This window comes from Trachypithecus francoisi, unplaced genomic scaffold (genome assembly GCF_009764315.1).
Source record: "Trachypithecus francoisi isolate TF-2019V2 unplaced genomic scaffold, Tfra_2.0 Lachesis_group14, whole genome shotgun sequence".
NCBI lineage: Eukaryota > Metazoa > Chordata > Mammalia > Primates > Cercopithecidae > Trachypithecus > Trachypithecus francoisi.
The window spans coordinates 34,477,445-34,501,008 of record NW_022681459.1 but is presented as its reverse complement, the minus strand read 5'-3'; the positions used below and the strand labels follow the sequence as shown (position 1 = coordinate 34,501,008).

The window sequence follows — 23,564 nt, the reverse complement described above, 5'->3', positions numbered from 1 at the left end:
AGCTTGCAAGTGGTCATCATGGAGGCAGCCCATTACAGCAGAAAGGCATTCTTCCTTCCCTGCCTTCCTCACTGCCCTGCCTGGGGCAACATTCCTTACTGTGTCTGCTCAGACCTGCCCCTCTACCCTGGCCTAACACATGCACACCCTTCCCAGCACGAGGCCCTGGCGCCCAGTGCATTGGGAGCTGATGTTTCTAGGGCTGCAAGTCAGCACCTCCCCTCCTTCCCCCAGTGACCCCAGGGCTTACCTTGCAGTTACAACCCAGGTGGTACCGATAATTCAGCCCCTTGCGCTGGGAGAGGGTGAGCTGGTCCCACCTCTCCACAAAGTTGCACAGCCCTGTGTACATCTTGCCATCATAGACGCGACCTAGAGGAGGAAAGAAGAAAACAAGGAGAGGGTTGTTTTGTCCAGAGCCCAGCCCAGAAAGAATTCACACCTACTATGTTCCCACTTAGCCCAGGCACTGTGGCTGGGTACTTTTCAGACCCATGATTTTATTTCACCCTCCCCAACACCTTTCAAAATGGACTGTAGCACCATATTTCCAGATGAGGATAATGAGGCTTGGAGAGGTAAAGTGATTTGCAAAAGGTCCCAAGCCCATTAAATACTGGAGCTAGGACTAGAGGCCAACTTTTCACTCCCTTTATAACGATTTGTGTTTTTGTTTTCTCCTTTACTACCTTGACTGCCTAAAGATGAATAACTTTCAAAGACAGGCCTAACAGGTTGAGTGTGAGGTGGAGAGGAACACACACTCCCTTTTTATTTACAGTAAAGTTGAGAAGCTACAAATTAGGAGATTTGCCTCACAAGGTGAGTGGTGGAGCTAATTCCAGAGTCGAGCCTAAGTGTAGGAGCCTCAAGCTCTTAGCACTGGGTAAGTAGGATGAATTCAACATTAGAGACTCCTTACGATTTACTGGACATTTGGTGAGTCAACTACTCCTTGTATGTTCTTCTGCAGTCAAGAAACAGTGGACCTTGGCCAAACCCTGGCCTAGAAGCTAGAGTTGGCCATTACCTGTCAGCAGGTACTGATACTTGTTGACCTCCAGCTTAAGGCCACAGAGACTCTCGGAAGCTTCCGTGTGGATGTACTGCACGTGGGGCATCTTGGTGAAGCCTCGGTACATCTGTGGGCAAAAGGAACATCATGACTTCTTCCTTTCCAATTTGGACACCCGTATGATCCATAATCCCACTGCTGGGTATATTTCCAAAGGAAAGGAAGTCAGAATATGGAAGAGGGGTCTGCACTCTCATGTTTACTGCAGCAATATTCACAACAGCCAAGATATGAAATTAACCTAAGTGCCCATCAGCAGATGAATGGAAAAACAAAACCTGGGATCTATACCCAATGGAATATGATTCATCCAGAAAAAAGCATGAAATCTTGTCATGTGTGGCAACGCAGCTGGAACTGGAGGTCATTTTGCTAAGTGAAATAAGCCAGGCACAGAAACACAAATAACACCGTGTTCTCACTCATAATGTGGGAGCTAAGAAAGCAAATCTCATGAAGATAGACAGCGGATTTGGTGGTTACCAGAGGCAGGAAAGGTAATAGGGATTGGGGGAAAGAGATGTAATTAATGGGTACAAAAATACGAGTAGGCAGAAGAAGTAAGACCCAGTGTTCATTAAATCAGTAGAATGACTACAGTAAACAATAACTTATAGTATATCTCAAAATAGCTAGTAGAGGATAATTCAAATCCCCGCATAAAGAAACGATAAATGTTTAAGGTTATGAACATCCCATTTACCCTGATTTGATTACTATACATTTTTGAATATATCAAAATACCACATGGACTCCCAAAATATGTACATTTATTATGTATCAATAAAATAAAAGGAACCCAGGAGAGGAGGCTCAGCACCCAGAAGGCTTGCTGACATTGGATCTGAGGGAATCTCGCTCCCCTATTGGGCTGTCCAGTGGCCGGTCACTGATCTACCCACCCAGGGCCCCCTTCACCCCAGATGAAGCCACCGATCCTCTTGTCTAGCCAGGTTGGGGCCTTCCCAGAGAAACCTTCCTGTGCAGCCAGCCACACCCCCCATTCCAACTGGCCCACAACACTCCTTAAGCTACACATGTCTCACATCCCAGCACCTTTTCAGAAATCCAGAGAAGTAGCTGTGACAAGGGTACTTTTTCTTTGTCAACCTCAGGACCTGAGTCCCATGAATTCAGCCAGCATTCTCATGATATCTCTGTGAGATTCTCCAGCCCACAAAAACATTCTCACTCACATTCCCCTTGCAGTATCCTTAAAAGAGCCTTGGGAGGGATGTATTACAAACCCCACTTTATAGAAATTCTATTTGGCTGGTGAACGTTGAATTCAGGCTAGAAATTCTCTATGTTTTTTATTCTTCTGAGTGTCTGATGAAAGCATTGGGATCCTTTATCCCAGATGAAGCACATAAACATATCTACAAAGTTCAAAGATTTTTAACTGTTGAACACTTTATAATTATTAGATTGAACCACATGAAATTGCTGATATTTGGCTATTTGTATCTACGACATAATCTAATACAGTGGTTCTCAACTGGAGGCAATTTTGCCCCCCTAGGAAATATTTGGGACATTTGGCAATGTCTGGAGACATTTTTGGTTGTCACAACAGTTAGTAGAGGGTAGGGAGGTTGCTAAACATCCCGCAGTACTCAGGACAGCCCCAGAACAAAAAATTATCTGGTCCCAAATGTCAGTGATACTGAGGTTGAGAAATCTCCATTAATATTAGCCCGCGAATCACCGTGACAACCCTATGAGGTAGAAACTAGTATGCCCATTTTATAGATTAGGAGCCTGAGTCACGAGCAGGCTAAGTAGCTTGTTAAGGCCACACAGTTGGGAAATGGCAAAGCTAGGATTCCAAGCAGGGGAATTTGCCTTCAGAGTCCATACTCTTACCCATTATCTTAGACTGGCTCCCAGGAAGCCTCAGAAGCCTATGACCAAGGTCCCCAGAAGCAGGCAAATGCTATTTGCATTTATGGCCACTGTGCCTCCTTCATCAGCGTGTGCTCAGAGTCACTGGGGTGTCTGAATGCAGCAGAAGCTGAGTCCTCTTTGTGATTCCAGGTCAAGTCCATGAGTATTATAGAGGCTCAGTGTGCCAAGGCGATGCTGTGAACTGTGGGATCTGGTAAGGGTGGGGTGGGGCACTAAGGTGTTGCACAATTCTGTTATCCCCTCAGTTCTCAGAGTACACAAGCCCTGGACCACTGGTGGTCTCTGGGCTTGTCCCAAGGGTTTATAATAGGAAAATGCCTCTACTTTACTTCCTGGCATGTGTTATTAATTTACTTACAGTAATTAATACAAAGCCAGACATCACTTCATTGGTGTCTCTTCTAAATGCCTCCCATTTGGCCTGTGAACTGGCGTTTTTTCATCTTTTAAGTGGTGACTGGTTGGCGGGGGTAGGTGGTCCACAAGACCTTCACGGCATAACTTGGTCTGTTGGACCTACTGAGTTTGGGCGCCCCTGCCTTGTTAAAAGCACACATTGTTCTGATGGACTCAGATGGTCTTCCTTCTGAACCCCTCTTTTCCCCCAAGGCTTGCCAACTGAGCACAGAAATGCAGCCAAGTGCTGGAAGAAATGCCCTCTGCACTCAGCATTCAATTATGCGGTGGGGGCGCGGGGTGGGTAGAGTCACGATGATGACTTCTTCTATGTGAATGGTGCCTCTCTAGCCTTAACAGGAACCATGTTTAAGCATGCTGCTGTATGCCTGCCATGGAGTGTGGCCTTCGAAGAACATCCCCTACCCTGACTTCTGTGCCGAGCAACTTCTTATTTTTGTGTGGGTGTTCCTTGAGGTTTTGGCAAATGTTTCAACTAAGCACTCGCTCTAGGTCTTTTGGACCCAGCCCATGGGAACCTCATTCCTTCTGCGTCAATCTTTCCCCTTGACTGCCCTAGTGCTTCGTGAGTGAGAGAATGAAGCCCCTGGTTACAGTCTGGTCACTTGAACTGCTCAGTAAGAACTAAACTCATCGGGCCGGGCGCGGTGGCTCAAGCCTGTAATCCCAGCACTTTGGGAGGCCGAGACGGGCGGATCACGAGGTCAGGAGATCGAGACCATCCTGGCTAATACGGTGAAACCCCGTCTCTACTAAAAAAATACAAAAACTAGCCGGGCGAGGTGGCGGGCGCCTGTAGTCCCAGCTACTCGGGAGGCTGAGGCAGGAGAATGGCGGAAACCCGGAAGGCGGAGCTTGCAGTGAGCTGAGATCCGGCCACTGCACTCCAGTCCGGGCGACAGAGCGAGACTCCGCCTCAAAAAAAAAAAATAAATAAATAAAAAATAAAAATAAAAAAAAGAACTAAACTCATCGAAATCAGCTTGGCTTTGCAGCTACTTGGAAGTTTGAAGGAACCTGCATTTTAACTCCTAGCACTTGCCTAGAGTTGAAATTCTGATACATTACAAATGACTGGCTCTGACAAACATAGTGCTGTGTTTTAGGTTCAATTCTGAAAAGAACAACATGGCAAAGGTAAATTCTACTCAGTTGTGTTTTCTGTATAATAATCCTACCTTGATTTAAATATTGATTCTAAAAGTATCATGTCTGTAATCGTAGAGATCTAGAATTGGCTTGACAGATTTAGGAGAGTCATAATAGATTTCTAATGTCCTGACATCAGAGAATCCTAGAATCTCAAAGTTGGAAAAGATGTTAAAGGTAATCTAATCCAAACCAATGCCATGGAGATCAGTGGTAAATTCAGGTTTTGGAGGCTGACAGCCAGAGGTTGAATCTTGAATCTTCTCTGCCACCTATTCGCCACTTGAAAAGTTACTTAACCTCTTTGGGCCTCAGTTTTTTCATCTGTAAAATGGGTCAAAGCACTTACTTCTTAGGGTGTTTGAGAGAAGCAAATGACTTAGAATAGCAGTCAGCCCACAACATTCAATAAAAGTTAGCTTAGAACAAGTTATACTGAAATTCGTAAGGAGAGGAGGAACGAGTTTGGTCCCCTTCCTCCTAAGTCCCTTCCTCAGCTCTTAACAAGAGTAGTTAAAGCTGGTTTAGAACTTCAGACATAAGTGGGTGGTTCTTTTTCGGCTGGGTTCTGCATGCCTCTAGGCCCCTCTTCTTGGTAGCAGCTACACAAGTAGCGTCTATACAAAGTTCCAAGATGTTAGCTTCCCTTGGAGGGAAGGGACAAATAAAGTAAAAAAGAAGTTTCTGAGTCTGGGGTCATTTGCATATTTCTTATGAAATGTCTGGCCTTCATTCTACATTGACAGCATGAGTTGCTACAATGATGCCAACTATGTCTTGCATGCCTACCAGAGATCAACACTGTTCTGGATGCTGGCGTACATCATGGACTCATTTAAACCCACAACTTCTTATTTACAGACCGACCAAGCTATCGGGGGCATGATCTTTCTCTACACAGCAATTTGTCTAGCAGGACAGGCAGAGAATGTGGAAATGGAGCCAGTCTCTGCAGAGGGCTGGATGAGAGTCCTAAGCCAGGAAGAGCCACAGGCATTGCAAGAAGAATGGTTCCCTGCGGGCTGGGGGTCAAAGATGCTTCCAGCTGGAGCTTCAAAGGCGAGACCCTGCTATTGCTCATTTGGTTAGACAAACCACTAAAGGAAGGAAGTCCCCGGAGGTCTGCTCTGCCTACAGTCAGGACATGCAAAGCACATGACCAGCGGGGCTCCCCATGGGACCCTCCCAGGACCAGCTGGGACATAATGTCCCCCACGTTCTGTCCCCCTGCAGCCAGCCAGAGAGCGTGTCTCCACTACACAAACAATAACTCCTAGCACAGTGAATCAGTTTCTCATGATCCTGATGGGAGATAAGGTCCCCACAGCTTAGAGCAGCCAGTTCTGGAAACTTTCACCTTCACCCCACAGCCCAGGGCCTCAGCCCCAGCTAATTTCCAAGTTTGGGATTGCAATAAGCTCTCTCAACATTCTAACACCCTTGCGCGCGCGCGCGCGCGCGCACACACACACACACACACACACACACACACACACAAACACACACAAACACATCGCAGGTCTCTGCGTACTGAAGCGTTCCTGAGAGATGGGTCAGAGGCTCCAGAGTTAGCAGACGGAAGAAGGTCTGCCTACCCTTCATCAGTGAGAGTAGAGAGGGGTCAGACAGGGCAGCTCCGAGTCTCAGGTTCTCCAAGTTCTTTAGTACTGCTCTAAGGGAGCCCTTGCTCACCCCTTCTGACTCTCTAGGGTAAACTCTCTAATCCGCTAGAACAAAGCCTCCCAGGGACCAGTGCCAAACTCATGCAGGCTTGCCTCTCTGGCCTCCCCCTTCCCTCCTACAAAGATTTTTCTGATACATCCTTTGCAGGATATTACAAGTCTAGCCCTACACTGCTGGATGATAAACCAACAAACCCAAGCTGACTTCGTTTCCCTGGGAACTAAATACATACGGAGTAGGCATTTATATCCCCCAAAACAGGTAGGAATGATGAATCAGCCTGCTGCTCCATACTGTATTATTATCTCCTTATAGGCAAAGACCCTATAGTTTTGCTCAGGTTTGCCATTTTGTAGCTGTGTGATCTTAACTGTTATATGACCTCCCAGGTCTCCGTTGCCTCACCTGTCAAACAGAGGACAAGGTGTTATCTATTTTACAGTGTTAGTATAAGGACTGATCTATGCAAAGACCTAGCAGAATGCCTGGTACAAAGCAATTGCTCAGTAAATGTTACTGATGCAGAGTCTTGTAATTGTAAGCAGTGTTTTATCTTTGTATCCCCAGCTCATAGCACAGTACTAAGCACAGAGAGAGGGTGGGAGGGAAGCATGAAAGGATGGATGGATGGACTATTTATTACTTCTACCTCTAGCCTGTGTCTTCTCTGACTTGTAAGCTGGTACCTAGAAATAGGCAGATTCCAGTGGCATCTCTGGATAGAAGGGTACTGACCAGTTCTATGGATCATGATACCCAGCTGTGGGAGGGTCAGAGTGAATAAAAGGCATGAGATGGTGACTGATGACTAAAGTAAGATGGCAGGGAGATTGGGAGTCACATAAAGAACACAGGATTGGGAAGAGATTCCGATGCCTCAGCTTGGGGATCAGATCAGCCCTTAATTAAATGCTTCACTCTGGTTAAGTCATTTCCCCTTTGCGCCTCTGTCAGAAGTGAGACGAGGGACCTTACGTCTAATTCCAGCAACATGATTCATGATCTCAGATGAAGGATGGTGAACGGAAAGCCTAAGCCCACCAGACTGGGAGTGGGAGTGTGTCTTCTGAAACTGATGAGCTAGCAAATGTTTGGTTTCTAGACAGACCTGGGGTCTGGCTGGTCTGACACCAGCAAGGGGAAATGGGACATTCTGCCCACAGGAAGGCCCTCTGGTCACCCTGGTCTCCAGGCCCTGATGATAGGAAGGAAAGCAGGCAGGCTTAGGAACTGCTGCCTCCCAGCGATTTCCCTCTCAGCTCTCTGCTGATCACCAAGTGTCTCGTAATGAGGATTGTTCCAGACCAGGCAGGTTCGTGTGTTCTCTGAACCTCTGCTTTGGTCTAATATGCTTTGGCATTCCCGCGCTGACTGCCAGAGGTTGCAAAGTGGGTTTTTTGGGTTGTTGTTGCTCTTGCTGGTTCCCCACCCCCGCCCATTCTTCTCTCCCCAGGGCTGTCTGAAGACATAAACTGGTCTCATGACCAAGCTTAGGCAGCCAAGGGCAACTGGCCAGGGCTGACTCTGGACATTACATAACCAGAAGGCTGTGGATGTTTGCAAAATTGAATCCAAAGCAACAGGTTCCACAAAATTAGTACATCCAGCCACAGGCCTCAGGACACAGGAATAAGGAAGCCTGGAGGTTGGCATCGGGGATGGTTGGGTACCACCATGGGCTGTGTCACTGCCCCACTCCCTTCTACCTGGACATTGCGGCTTGTCTCCTCTGGGGAGTTTCCAGGCCTATGGGGTCTCACCCTCATGCCCGTATTAGATGGGTAAGCATTCACCAAGTCACTTTTGCATGCCAGGTCCTACCCTAATTGCTATGGATGCAAATATGAGCAATAAGTTAAAGGGCTGGACAGTTCCTGTGGACCTCAGCACACCCCACATTGAACTTCTGATGAGTCACACACATACATGCCTCTTCTCTCCCAACCTGACTCTAGTTCCTAAAGATGGAAACTGTATCTTCCTCACGGCTTCCCTGGCTCCTGGCTGGGAGCTCTGCATGTAGAGAGGTGCTTACAAAGATGGGGTGATGAATCAGTTGCTGAGTTATTCAAGGTGAAGCCCCAGTCTTCTGTGCTAAGGCAATCACCAGTACACCCTTCCATTGTATACCACCCGCTCCTCCTTACAAGTAACACGGCCCGCATCCCAGGATACTTAGAATGCCTGAGCTAGAGAGGATGTTAGGAGCACCAAGCCTGACCCCACACTGTTAAGAGGTGGTAAAACTGCGGCCCAGGAAAAGGGACAAGCCCAAGGTAAGCAGGCTGTTTAGGAGTAGAGCTGAGACTAGGAGCAGGTTCTCTAGATTTCAAATCTGGTGTTCTTTTTCTTAAGGCATACCTCCTTCCTATGCTTCCTGATGTTCGTATCCTCAGTAATATGTTTAATGATAAGAATATGTTTAGCAAACATTGCTAACTATCTAGGATGCAAGAAGACAATCAGCTGGGAAAATAGGGAAAGAAGATGAAGTTCCTGCCTTGGGATGAGGTTCCTGTTATCAGCACAGTTTCCGTGTAAAGATTTGAGTTAAGCTGTAACCTCAGTGGCCGAATGAGACCTGTAAGCACTGTGGAATCCCGGATAGTCAGAGCTCGGAAGAGTCCATTGAGATGATCTAGTCCAACCCCCTCATTTCACAATTGGGAATATTAAAGCCCAGAGAGGGGCAGTGACTTGACCAAGGTCTCATGGTTACCAGCTAACAAGGCTATCTGCCATCTGGCTCCAGAGCTCAGCCTCCTAACAAGTGCCTTGGAGTGACTCCGCCTGCATGGGCTCTTGGATGAGGCAGCCCCATGCCCCCTCTCTACCCATCCCTTTCTGCTGCCTTAGCAGCTCCCTCTCCAGCAGGCACAAGGGCTGTGTCTGGCTGGTGCTTAGACACACACCCCAGTTCCAACCCATTTTGCCTCCCTCAGCCAGGACTCTTCTGGCAAAAACCCAGAAACCTTCCTGGAGCCAGACTGATGACATTACCTACCTTCATCTGCTTGATGGTGTAGACCAGCGTGCCGAAGGGCCCCTCCTTTACCAGCTTCTTCCCCACCACCTTGGCCCGGATCACTGCAGAGACAGCAAGGAGGAGACAGTAAGAGGTTAGGAAGGCCTGAACCACATCAGGAACAGCATCTCAGGGCGGGCATGTTAGCCTCCGTGGAGCCTGGAATTGCTCTCTTACCTTGGAGCCAACTGGAATAGATGATTGTGTTTATAAGAGTGGGAATTCCCTGGGGTGAGAGGGAGGTTGGAGGAAAAAGAAGCAGCCACCATTCAAGTTAATTACCCCACATGTTCACAACTGCCAGCTCCAGAACTTCCTAGGCTATAGTCATCCCCTGGCCCCGCCCTGACCCTGGGGATTTTCTTGACTTTGTGACTTCACCATCATCTAAAATCTACTTCTCCTGTTAGAGCCGTTGTCCCCCCTCATTGTCCATCTGACAATGCCGTGGTCTCCCAGAGTTGTTCTCTTTCCACTAGGACTCCTTTCTAACCACCTCGTTTGGGGCTCTTCCTTTGCATGCATTAATTCGCCACATCTTGATATGTCCACAGGGTTGTGGTGCACCCCAGCTTCCTACAGTGCCCCCCGTTAGCATTCTGGTTGAGCCCTTGGTATCCAGTGCTTGGATAGCAAGGGATGCAATAGAGTCTAAGCTCTGTGGGGATGTGGTAGAAGAAGGAGCAATTGGGAGTGGGGGCTCAGGAGCCAGACAGAACTGTTCCAATCTCAGCTCTGATATTTATGGATATTGGGACTGTAGGCAAGTAAATGACTTTGTTTCTGGCCTCATCTTCTATAAAACAGGAATCGTAATGATACCAATCTCCTGAATTGAAGGGATTAGTCAAGATGATGAATTTGACACTGTCTTGAACATAGTTTGCACTAGACAAATGTTATTAATATCATCATCATCATCATTAAATCATCACCAAAAATGAAATGGGCTAACCATGGAAGGACTGCTCCAATGAAAACAGCTCCCATTTATTGCACACCTACTATGTGCCATGTACATTTCACTTATTTACTTCTCTTAACTGCCTTACAAGGGCAATATTAGCATCCGCATTATCTAGATAAGGAAACTGACCAAGAAGTGAAACCACTTCCTCTTTCTGAACCTCAATTTTCTCATCTATAAAGAGGGTATAACTCTCCTTACATCAGGGAATTGGAATCAGGATTGAACAAAAAATCTTATGAAATTTGCCACTACAGTGTCTGGCAGAAAGGAGTTACCCAGTAGATATTAGTTAACTATGAGCACAAAAGTAGTTACACCCAGTGGGTCGAGGGCTGAAAGAGAGGCATTTACCACATACCCTGGGAACACAAAGAAGAGAGGACTTGACTTTTAGATTCTACAAGGTTGTGTTTCTCTTTCTACTTTGTGTGAAAAAGAAGCACCCAAGAGCTGTCTACAGGTATTTGTAAAATCAGCACATGGAGGAGCAAATGGACAGGTCTTGAATACAAAAACTGGAAATTGCTGAGAGTAACATTCATTGGCTCAATCAAAGAAAAAAAATCATCTAATAATAAGAACCAGCAACAAAAGGCGAGGGGCCTGCCATCAGGGCAGAGAGTGCCTCTGTCAGGGGTTACGATGGGGGTGCTGGATACTTCCATGCTAAGACCTCAACAGGAATTTGGAATGGGGCTTGCTTATGCAGTCATACTTTGAATTACAAATTGAACTCTTTCAGACCTGAGATCCTATCATTCTTTCTTATCTCAAGTTGCACTTAGCCCCAAAAGGAGTAGATACTCAATAAATGCTTAAGTAAAATACCCTACACACACACACACACACACACACACACACACACACACACATTCTGGTAGCTCCATTATCCTTCCTCATTGTGGATGCTCCACTATGTATCCCAGTTCTTTGACTCCAGTATCTGTTTTTAAACAGATCTTTACTAAGAACTGATTCTTCATCCCTACTGGATTCTGTCTTGTTTCTTTCCAAATGAGCTTGGATCCTACCCTTCCAGTCAGACATCAAGTCAGGGTTCAGATGAATCAATGGCCCCTTCAGACCTTCCCTGCCAGGGATGGCAATACACAGAGTCATTGGCAAAGTGAGCAATTTAGTGGAGGCAGCTCAAATTAGGAGGAGGCGAGTGGTTGTTTCCAAGTCTGCTGTAAAAACGAGAGGTTGGCAAGATCCCAGGCCAATGTCTCTCAAGATCCTGCATCCACCTCTGTTTCTAACATTGCGGTAGCATTCTCGGCGTCTAACATTGCGGTAGCATTCTCGGCGACAAGCCAGCCTTCCAGAGGCCCTGGGGACTGTTTCCTCCATATTAACTCTCACAGGCAGGTTATAACGGCTTCACCTCCTGGCAGAGGCATGTCTGCCAGCCTTTACCACTGATTCTTCCTGAAGTGATTTGGACCCATCTTCTCTGCTTCATTAACACAGAAGGTAAACAAGGGAGTGAGTCTTAGCTGTGGGGTTGGGAGGGGCAAGGCAAAAGGGATTCCTTTAAATAGCAACATCCTGGTTCAAAAATGGCTTGACTTGATTTAGACAGAAGATGTCACAAGCAGACCTGCCCCATAAAGCTAGGTACTGCTGGAAGCTTCTGCACATACAACCAGCCAACTCCTTCCTTACCCCAAATGGCCTGAGCTTGGAACCTTTTCATCTGAGGATAGTTTAGTGAAAAGAATACATTTTCATAGTGAGGAAGCTGCATTGGAGTTTGGGTTCCACCATTACTGTTTGATCTCTCTGGGGCTCTTTCCTCTTAAATCTCTCTGGCTTTCTTAGCCCAGTGCCTCTCATGTGGCTTACAAGTGACTTGCTTATTACGATTGGACCAGCTACATAGCATTGCATTAAAGAGCCTGGTCTCTGGAGCCTGATAGCCAGGGTTCAAATCCCAGCCCTGCTGCTGGGTGACCTTCAGAAAGTTGCTAAACCTCTCTATGCCTTGGCTTCCCATCTGTAAGATGGGAATGATGACAACAATGCCTCATAAAGTTGCTGTGAGGGTCGTATTAATACAAGCACCGAGAACAGTGTGTAGTCCATCCCAAACCTCATGTGTTTGCGACCACTGTTATTAGCATTATCACTACTATCGTGATGTCTATTTTTTTTTCCATCTGAGGGCATACCATCTTCAGACTTCTAACATACACTATAAGCTAAAGCCTGGGAGTTCTCCCTAGGATGAGAAGAAAGGCAATCTCATAAAAATATTCTAACCTTACAGAACTTCAGGGAGAGGTGGAGAAGCACAGATGGGAGTAGTCAGAACAAGTGTAGGAGGTATTTGGGGGCCAGGAGTGCCTACTCCATCACTTGTACCCATCCCACCTTATCACCCATGTATAACCCAAGAATGGCCTACCAAGGCCAGCCAAACAAGATCACAGTCATGGTTCCAAAAGTCTGAGGCAGAGATGGCCCAGTGAAGAGGCCACACCGGTGTTTTCCTTACAAAAACAAAACTTCACTAAACTGAACTAAAATTAAGTTACATTCTACCCTCAAAATAGATTCTCAGAGTCCTTCCAAAGTAGAATTGCTGGCCAACCCCAGACCCACCTATTTGGTTTGTGCATTAATCTGTCTGTATTTGCTCCAGTTTCTCCTCTGTAATTCAAATGCGTGCTATTTTGTACTCTCCTGTTTGGCAATCAGGGTTCTCCTGAGGCATTCGCTGGCCCAGGGGCCACAGGGAACAAGGGAAGTGGGGTAGGGCAAGGTTGTGGTTTTCCAATAACAGAAGACACTTTTCAAACTGGTAGCTGGCAGTATGTCCAGCCATTCCTTCCACCTTGTTGTGGTGGCTGGAAGCCAGCTTTACAGATGGGCCAGGCTGGACACAGGTTGTCTGTACTCCCATTCATGCTGAAGTATGGCCCCTACACTGTCTACCCAGTGCCCCCTAACAGCCAAACCAACACAGGCGTGAACTAGGTTAGTGTCTGGAACATTGGGTTGGGTGCTGGTGAGGGTGACAACAAGAAATAGAAGTCCTATTTCTTGCTTCCACTGATGGTTAGTCTAGTGGGGAGATAAGGTTTAAAAGTTTATGGCTGGCCAGGTGCGGAGGCTCACCACTGTAATCCCAGCACTTTGGGAGGCTGAGGTGGGCAGATCACGAGGTCAAGAGATTGAGACCATCCTGGCCAGCACAGTGAAACCCCATCTCTACTAAAATACAAAAATTAGCTGGGCCTGGGGCTGCCTGTAGTCCCAGCTACTTGGGAGGCTGAGGCAGGAGAATCACTTGAACCTAGGAGGTAGAGGTTGCAGTGAGCCGAGCTTGCGCCACTGTACTCTAGCCTGGCGACAGAGCAAGACTCCAAATAAAAAAAAATTTTTTTTAAAGTTTATGGCTAGAGGACTTGTCTCCAAGGTACAGAAGCACCAATCAGAGAAGGGAGAGGTGAGGCTCAGCGTGAATCTCAGCCTCTGAGCCTCTCTTGTCTCTCTAGAATCTCCTTTGCTCTTAGGAAGAGAATCTGGGCTTCTAGGGGTCTGGTGGTCAAAAGAAGCAAGGAAGAGGCTGGGTGTGGTGGCACATGCCTATAATCTCACCACTTTGGGAGGCCAAGGCAGGAGGATCACTTGAGCTCAGGAGTTTCAGACCAGCCTGGGCAACACAGTGAGACCTTGTCTCTATAAAAAATAGAAAATTATAAAAAATTTAAAAAATTAGCCAGGCATGGTGCCATGTATTCATAGTCTCATAGTCTCAGCTACTCAGGAGGCTGAGGTGGGAGGATTGCTTGAGCCCAGGAGTTCGAGGCTACAGTGAGCTATATCATGCCATTGCACTCCAGCCTAGGTGACAGAGCAAGACTCTGTCTCACTGAAGAAAAAAAAAAGAAGAAGAAGGAGAAGAAGAAGGAGGAGGAGGAGAAGGAGGAGGAGGAGGAGGAGGAGGAGGAGGAGGAGGAGGAAACAAGGAAGAGATTGATTAAGGAATAAGCAGTATTTCAATGTAAAAGTATCTACAAAGAAACCAGGATGTGTGTTCTTATATAATTGGCACATTGATCTATAAATATACATGGGGCCCTCTTGAATATATCGTGCACCTGAGGAGCCAGGTATAAAGGGATATCTCTATTGAACTGTCTTTGCTTCCTTTGAATATTTGTTTGGGCAAGAGTGCTAGTAAGAACTTACAAAAGCAAGGCAAACAAGGCACACCTCTTCCACAAATATACCTTCATGCTGCCTTTCCCCACCTCCGGCTCTAGCAATGTAGACCACAGTGGCACAAGTTTTGAACAAAGAACAATTTTCCAATGGCAATTGGGATTGAGTTTCCAGAAAAGCTTACTGGTGCGTCTCCAGAAACTGCACATGTGCTGTTCATCAGCATAAACAGAGTGGGGCAAGATACCCTTGAGTTGTCTTCCCTCTCTCTGTTTCTATCCCCCATCCAACCATTGTCAACCAAATCCAGATCCTTCTTCCCCGATCTGGTGGTTGGACTTTCCTACTGGAGGGCTAGAAGGCTGAGCAACAATGCTACCCATTTGGCTGGTCTGGGATCAAGGACCCTTAACTAATTAATGGGTACTAACTTGGTACTCGGGGTTCCGCCCATGCTAGCATCAAGGGAAGAGCAGTACAAATCCTCTCCATGACTTAGGAGTTGATTCATGCCATCTAGCAGGTGAGATACCACTGCCACCACACACACACATGTGCGCACATACACACAGGCGCACACACACACGTATGCACACACACGCACGTGCACACACACACGCACACACACACACATACACCCATTCCTGTCTCTCCAAAGGCCCCATGGAATGATTTTGCTGGTTTAAGGCATGGTTTTTAGAAGGACAGCAAGAATAAGTAAGGGATGTCTGGCTAGCGGTAGACTGCATTTCTTCAAAAGCAGAAGTCACTGTTAGTGTCAATCCCAGAGAAGGGGCTCTTTGGATGGGACCCCAGCAGGCAGGCTCTATGTAAGAAAAGCCTGGACCATGGGCTCACATCTTGGGCCTAGACTTGGAGGAAAAGAGGGATCTGGAAGTGTTGGAATGATGCCCTCCCCATGAAAACACACCAAAAAGGAGGAAAGAGGGATCCTTGTCACCCAGCCTGTCTCACAGCCCCTTTGTGTGTATTTTATCATCTCCCACAGGATGATAAAGGGAGGGTCCTTGCTGAGGCCAGAGTGCTCACGGCAAAGGCAATAGGTCAGGGACCCACAGGGAGGTCGGCCCGGAGCCCGCCAAGCAAGTCTTTTTCCTGCCCACCTTGGACACTCCACAATGTAGCCTGCCCAAGGAGGGCAGAGCCGGGCTCTCTCACTCTTCCAGCTGCTCACCCATTCAAGAACTACAAACTGCTTGCTTTGCTTAGCATCACATCAGTGAATCTAGAGGAGAAGGAAGGGAACTAGAACATACTGATAACAACCACTACCATTTATCAAATGCCTCCTACGTGCCAAGCAACGTGCGCATGTTCTTTAACTCTGTCCTCATGGCCACCTGGTGAGGTGGCTACTGTTGTGGCTATTCATGTCCCTACTTTCCAACTGTGGAAGATGAGGATCAGGTAGCCTGTAAGCAGTTTTGCATCCTAGTGAAAAAAAAAAAAAAAAAAAGGGAGGTCCTCAAGACAGCAGACCACCTAGAAACCTTTACATGACATTCACACAGGTTGCAAAATAGTTCATAATTTTACTGCACCTCCCACTTTCACTGCAGAGGATCCGAGAAGAAGATTGATACCTAAAAGGAAGGACCCTTGATAAGCTCCCAGTGAGCCCCACATCCCTTACATCACCCACCAGCAACCCTTCCCAATCACTTACACAAACACATGTCCTCTGATTAGTAATAAAAATCTAGAAGTCATTGCCATCAGCAATATAACAGTGTATCTATCATCTGTTTAGACTCTTGTGCTCCCCAGCAAGGCTTTCATGGAATAAAAACAAATAACTTGGAAACCACAAAACCACACGCTCCCTAAGGTTTCTCCCAACACTGGAAGTCTGAGGTTAATTAGATTGATTAATTAAATGAGACAATATATACGTACAAAGGTACTTTGTAACCCTGAAGCTAGACAAATGATACACTGTTATATTGCTGATGGTGATTACTTGTAGATTCTTAAATTTACTAATCACAGGAAAACAGCAAGAGGAATGGAAAAAAGATTCTTGTGATTCAGCATTCCCTCATCCCCCCAGGATCTTAAGAGCCTTCCTCCAGTGATGCTTCTCAAGGTCCTTCTCAGGTATCTGCTGCCTCTTTGGGGATGATTTGATGATGTCTAGGTGAGAGGAAAGGGCCTTCGGAACTAAGGATGAAAAGCAGAGGCCTGAAGGGCCTGCCTGGACTGGGTCCCTCTGATTACCAGCCTATTGATCACCGCAATCCCAACCCCCCCAAAAAATCCTCCCGAAAGACTCAGAAGCTGAAAGGACAGATCAAGAAAACTAGAGAAGTGATCACGGCGTACTGGAATGAAAAACAGGCATGGAGTGCGTGGGGTCTGGGTGAAGTTGCTGCCCTGTTTCTGTGCGACCTTGGTCAAGTCACTTCCCATCCCAGCAGATAAATTGTGAGTGATAATTACCAGCCTCCAAGGGTGCCTACAATAACCTAGGCAGCCTCCCCGCAAACCTCTCCAAAGCAGGGCTTGTCAAAGTCACCCATGACCTTCTTGGTGCTCAGTCCAGTCATCGAGGAGCAGGTTCTTGGTCCTGCTATTTTCTTCCAGCTTGTGGGTCTCAGCACCATCTGCACAACTGACAGCTCCCACACTTTTGCCACCGCCAACCTAGAACTCTCATGACCTTTTTTTCTTAAAAAACAAATTATATTTTTATTTTAAGTTCTGGGGTACATGTGCAGGATGTGCAGGTTTGTTACAAAGGTAAACATGTACCATAGTGGTTTGCTGCACACCTGTCAACCCATCACCTAGGTATTAGGCCCAGCATGCATTAGCTATTTTTCCTAATGCTCTCCCTCCCCCTACCCTGCCCACCAGCAGGCTCCAGTGTATGTTGTTCCCCTCCCTGATGACCTTTTTACTTACATATCCCAGAGTCTACATTTAGTCTACATTTATACCTGCAAGTCTAATAAAACATCTCAAATTTGACCCATCCAACTCATGGGTCAATTTCCTGAGATTTTCCTTCTTAATCTCAGGAAATTGCAGCTCGCTCCACTGCACACCCTAGCACCCAAACATGCTCTCAGGGTCTCTGACCATGCAGTTCCCTCCGCTGGAACACTCTTTCTTCACTTGGCGGGGGACCTTCCCTGATCCCTGATCCCTGATCCTGATCCATGCACATTCCTCCCCCACCTCACAATCGCTTGGCTCCCCACACTGTGTTCCGTCAGACACTGGCCACCATCTGACATTATGCATTAACTTGCTTCTTTACTGATCGTCTCTCCCCATTAAAATGTAAGCCTCCCCTGAGCAGCAGGTTCTTTGCTTTACCTATTGCTGTAGCCAAAGCTGCCCGAAGAGTGCCTGGCACATAACAGGTACCTCATATGTATTTGCTGAATATGGGAAGCTAAGTGTGATTTCATGTACAAAGTGTCACACACAAAGGGTGATTTAAAAACAGATAAATAACTCCTGTGCAAGCTCTGCCAAATGGCCAATTTTTCTGACTCCTATTCAATAAAAGGGGATAATAGCAATTCTCGGTTCACAGGGTCAGATACACAACTGTTCAGCAACCAGGAAGGTGCCTGAGTGCTAGACATATATAGGGATACAGGGATAAATAAGGCTCCTAGGAACTCAAGGGCTAGAGGTAAGAGAGACTGGCAATGATACTCAACTAAGGCAGGCTCAGCAATATAAGCAAGGATGGAAAGCCAGGACAGAGCCAAGAGGAGATGAAGTCCGTCTCAGAGGAGGGGTGTCAGGGAAGCGCCCTGGAGATGACATCAGATCTGAGCATCACCCCATCCTGCAGAAGAGACTCAGTTTGCTGCATCTGAATCCAGACGAGGCAGAAGTCTGGACCCGATCTGGGTAGGGGGAGGTAAGGACAGCAGCTGGAAACGAGGCAGAATCACAGCCGGGCTCTGAGCAAAGCCAGAGCCGATCTCCCGCCTTTCCAGGAAGATGATGACCCCCGCCCCCCCCACTGCAAGAGCATGGGGGCTGGGGGCTGGGGGTAGGGAGCGGCGAGCAGCCTGAGTGAAGAGTAACTCTCCTCTCTCTTCAGACAAGTCCCACAAATAGACTCTTCCTGCATCCTACCCCGGTCCCCCAGGGCCCTTCTCTCTTGTCCATTTCAAAGGCCTTTTTTGTTGATGTCAAAGCCAAGGCCAGACCGTTAACATGCACTCCCCATCAAGATAAGGAGTCCCAGTTCAAAGCCTGTCCTGACTAACTCTTTCCGTTAAGTAAAAATATTAATCTTGGTTTTATTTAAGCAGGTTTTTTTGGCAAGAAATGAACGCCTGTGGCTAAAAATAAACCCAAAGACACACATTCAGACAATCTGGAAAGTTGCAAATCATTTCAACCCAAGTTTCCATCTCAGGGAAAGCTATTAAACCCGGAGGATATGAAAACCTCCCTGCCCAGAGACTCCTGTTTCTCAGTGCCTGCCTTGTGTTCCGGGGTCCCCAGGGCAGGTCTGTGCTGGGGATGCCCTGTCCTGGACCTCTCGGGGAAGAGGAGGAGGGGCCTTTGTGAGCTCCTGGCTCTCCTCACCTTGTGAGCAGGATGGGTTTCTGCTTGAGCGGTCTGGGAAACACTCAGGGCCCCTGCTGACGTCTGTTGCAGATGAAATGAAGGGGCCGCGGAGGGGAGGGAAGGAAACAGGCTCAGGAAGGTCAGGCTTCCTGGAACTTTGAGATTACCCAAAAGAACACAGCACAAAAATTAGCATCCCATGCCAGTGTTCATGTGTTAAGGGGCGACCTCAATTTTACACAATGAAATGACAAAATTTAAGAGGAGTCTCTCCTTATAGGTATATGCTAGACTTGAGATGAATGCATTTGATGTTTAATCTAACTGCTTAAAGTCAGCCACTCTTGATTTCTTCCTGGGGCCACCAGTAATTTGGGAGAAAGGTACAGATCCCTTGGCCTGGGACAGAGCGAAAGTCCCAGGGCTGGCTGATTCCTGGATTCAGGGCCGACTTACCTGGGGAGGGAGGACTTTGAATCTCAGAATGGTGATGGTGTTTCTGTGACCTGGGTTTCTAAGGGTCCAGTGAGGCGACTGCCCCAAAGTGTTCACCAAGCATGATTAGAATCACTGAGGCTTTTACTCTGCAAAGGGCTGTCAGGTGGGAAATGTCAAAGCCCCAAAGGATAGACAGTGGGAAACACAGTCCTTCTTCCGTAAGTCCCTCACATTCTCCCAGGAACAAATGGGATCCACAACCCTTATTTACATCCTCACCTACACCTCCCTTGGGTTTGCAGTATCTACAGGACTATTCTGCATAGCTCGATGACATATATATGGCTCTCCAGAGCTGGGACCATAACTCAAATGCTATCACTCTAAAGCTTCCAGCCCCCATCACTATATGAACCTGTCTTAACGATGCCCCTTGCCTGGGTGAGAATCACTTCCTCCCCATGCATCTGCCTGTACCTTTGGCTTCCTGCAAGACCCACCCATCTGAAATGCCACTTCCTCCAGGAAGCCTTCTGTCCACCCCAGGCCAAGCTAGTCCACCTCTCTTCTGCTTGGTTTCCCTCTCTTTCTTCCAGCATGTGTTCTTCTTTAATGATTGGTTCCTTGGACACTCACTAGCATCACTAATTACCAGATGGCAGGGACTGCATCTCGGACTCCAACACCTGGCATAGAGCCTAGATTGTGGCCAGGGTTCCCAAAAATGTTGAATGAATGAATGAATGAGGCTGTGGGAGGGCACCAAAGGTAATACAATAATGAAGACGGGGATGGTTTTGTATTTGGCTTCTTGGAGCGCTGGGTCAGGAGTCCTTGTTCCATAGGGTTACTCAGAAAAGGAAGGGACGAGTAAAAATGTGATCTGGAGAGGCCGAATACGGACATTGTTCCAAAATATTGAAGACTGACCTCCAAAAAGAGGCAAGTCACAGGACCCTATTACAGGAGAACCCCATGAACTTGTTGATGTGTCTGTGGGAGGACAGCACCCAAATGCTACCAACACACGAAGAACCCAAGGCTCAGCACCCTAAGGAAGTCAGTGGTGACACCAAAATTAGCCCCAGGAGTCTCCACCCAAGGCACTCCTTGCTAGACCTGCTGGCTCCTCTGCAGGCCCTCCGGCCTCCAGCTGCCCCTCTTCCTTGTGGTAGCACTCAGGAAATATGTGGCAGACTGTTTCTTCAGGCCCCATCTCCAGGTCCTGTGTCCCTCTCTGCCATAGTGTTAGTTGTTTGTTTTATTTTGCCCACCCCCCTCCTCCTTCTCCTCAAATATACTTGAAATTCATTGATTCACTTGTCTGCTGTTTATTCACAAGTATTTCAGGAAGCATCTCAGATCCTGTGCCATGTCTTGGGAATTCAGTAATAAGCAGGTAGACAAAGTTCCTACCTTTAATAACCTTATTTTACTCTTGTGAGACAAGAAGACAGGCAGTTATAGTCCAGGGAGCCACAGGAGCATGCAGCAGACACATCTGGCCAGCCTGGAAGTGCCGGAGGGCGACATCCTGCCTGAGCTGGGATTAGAGAATCACTAGAGACAGTTAAGAGAAAGAGAAAGGAAAGGATCTTCTGGTCATGGCTGGAGCAGAGGCAGAGGCCTGGAGGCTGGAGAGTCCGGCCCATTGGCGAGACAGAAAACAGAGAGTTCAACAAAGTACAGGGGTGCCTTGCAGTAGGCGATAATTCCCAGCTTGGTCGGTTGGGTCTTGCTCCATCATGGGATAGTGCCATTTATTAGGTGGACTTCTCCCTGAGGCTAGTGATAAAGACTTATCATTCTGTCACTGCTCATAGCCTTTAGGATTGCATGTATCCAAATGGGCACCCAAACAGTCCATTGATGGGAGGCCCCTGAAGCCCCAAGAAACCCCTAGAAACAAGTCTGAGTCTTTGCATCAGACCCCCAAATGATCTCATTCCAGTGCACATTTCATTTCTAATCTTCAAAGTTAATATTTCATGCTTTTCTGTCTCTCTCTGTACCCTCTCTCCCTTCAAGCCTTTAACCTCTTGGAGTGGTGTAACGCCCTGGGTGTTTTGGCTGGGCATCTGTGCTGTGCTCTGAGGAGACACCAAGTTTAAGGGGGCACACCGACCTCTCAAAAGCTCAAGCCCACTCAGGGGTCAGAGGCGCCGACTTGCTCAGTGTCATGCAAGTGCACTCGGTGAGGGGGACTGAGACCACCCCCGATCCCCTGAGAGTGGTCCAGCCTCTCCACGGGGGCCCATGGGAAACTTTATCCCACACAAGTGGCCACCAGAATAGCAGCATGGTCTTCAACCACAGCCCCTTTGAAGCAGTGCCCGGAAAAATACCATACTCTCAAACGGTTCTCAGAACTTCCAGCTTTCAGGTCGGGGCATTCGTGAAGCCCCAACAGCTGGCAACCTCTCAGGAGCCATCTATAGCATTTTATTTTTCTCCTTATTGGGATTTGGTGTGCTAGGAGAGCTGAGGGACTCTGGCATAGGCCTAGGAGCAGGTCCACCGTTAGCCAAAGGACCACCCTCCTTTGCACACCAGACCTGCAGATGCAGCCTTTGCAGACAGCAAATCTGTTCCCAGAATGCACCAGCAGTGGGCAGGAGACTTTCTTGTGGTTTGAACAAGAGCCAATGGCTGCTCTGTCCCTGGAGTTTACACAGCACAGATGCCAAGGAGACCCTGGTACATCTATAACTTACCCTTCATGTGGCTTTTAAAATAGTGTAGGCTTTCTTCACCTTTAAGTTCCACAAGCTTGAAGGTCGTGGACGCCCAGGGACATCGTTTGGAAGGCCCACCTGCTGTAGCAGGTATCCCCTACCCAGGCTCACTCAGCACCTCCCCGCCAGCTCACAACCACGTCACTCACGTAGTGGGCACTCAGGTAGAAACAGGTATGAGAAAAATGAGCCCATTCATAGGTCTTCAAGCCCTAAGACCATTATCAGGAATCAATAACACTGAGGGTACGGAGGAATGATTACAGATAAGATCCAAGTCCTTTTAAGGAAACCTTCGTTTTAAATAAAATAAATAAGTAAAGAATGCTAACTGCTGCCCTCTTTGGTCAAAGTGGGTAATGGCAGAACTATAAAGCCAATCTCTGTTATTTCTGAACCACCTGCCCTGATCTTGAAGTGTGACAGGGAGATGGAGTCATCAATAAAGAAGGAAAAGACCATCTATTCTGTGAACATCTTGTCTGCAATCACGGTGCCTAAACCTCTTATTCATTCAGTAAATATTCATTGAGTGCTTACTATGTGCCAGGCAGTGTGTCAGGTGGCAGAAACAGAAAAGTGAACAAGACAGACACACTTTACAAACAGTACAATCTTACTCTTAAAACCAACTCCCAAAATGTGTAGCTTTATTTCCACTGAGCATAGAAAGAAAACAAGTCTCAGGATATAACGTTAAGAAACTTGTCAAAGGTCACACAGTTAGGAATCCAAATATGCCCAGCAGCAAAGCGCATCCTCTTTCTACTACTAAACAATTAACAAATCTGCAACACCCCACCAAGTCAAATGCATTGGAAATGCAGAGATAGGGAAAATTCCCAAGTCTGAATTAGGAGAGAAGGGCTTGTATAAGTCACAGATGGTGAGAACTTTGAGGTGGAGTTAACTCCCCATAACTCTTGTAATGTCTAAGAATCTCATCCACTGGTGAAGTCTGTATTCAAATCTCCACTTACAGACTGGGTGGGCCCCAGGGCTCTCAAGGTCAGGTTGAGGGTACCTTGGCTTGCAGACAAAGGGCAGGAAGAGAGAAGTCCAGTAACTGACCTCAAGCCCCATGGTTTGAGGACAGGGAGCTCAGGCCTTTGCACCAAAGAGAATGGCAAGGGGCGAACAGTATACTTTTCTAGATGTCTCATCGGCAGCCCTGGTCTAAAGCTCTCAGTTGCAAAGCCTTGGGGCCTTTGCACATGCCATTCTATCTGCATGACACCCTCTTCTGCTCCCCATTACCTATCAACTGCCACTCATACTTCACATTTAAAATCAAAGGACACTCCCTCACATAAAGCCATCCCCAGCCACCTCCTGCAAACATGAGACTAGAACAGAACCCCTGTTTTGTATTCTCAGGGGCCCTAGTGTGTATGTATGTTTGTAGATTCATTTGAATCACGCCTCATCCTC

At 47.3% G+C, this 23,564-nt stretch overlaps 2 protein-coding genes across 2 annotated transcripts in view; one reads left to right on the top strand and one right to left on the bottom strand.

Annotated features, from left to right (window-relative positions):
- Positions 1 to 23,564, top strand: part of SYN3 (synapsin III) — a 494,630-nt gene that overhangs the window by 138,615 nt on the left and 332,451 nt on the right. The gene's annotated exons all lie outside the window — the stretch shown is intronic.
- Positions 1 to 23,564, bottom strand: part of TIMP3 (TIMP metallopeptidase inhibitor 3) — a 62,374-nt gene that overhangs the window by 4,735 nt on the left and 34,075 nt on the right. The window contains exons 2-4 of the mRNA XM_033234018.1: positions 9,237 to 9,319; positions 1,031 to 1,142; positions 251 to 372 (exon numbers count right to left, since the gene is read on the bottom strand). Coding sequence (XP_033089909.1) covers positions 251 to 372; positions 1,031 to 1,142; positions 9,237 to 9,319 — 317 coding nt within the window. The remainder of the gene's footprint in view (positions 1 to 250; positions 373 to 1,030; positions 1,143 to 9,236; positions 9,320 to 23,564) is intronic.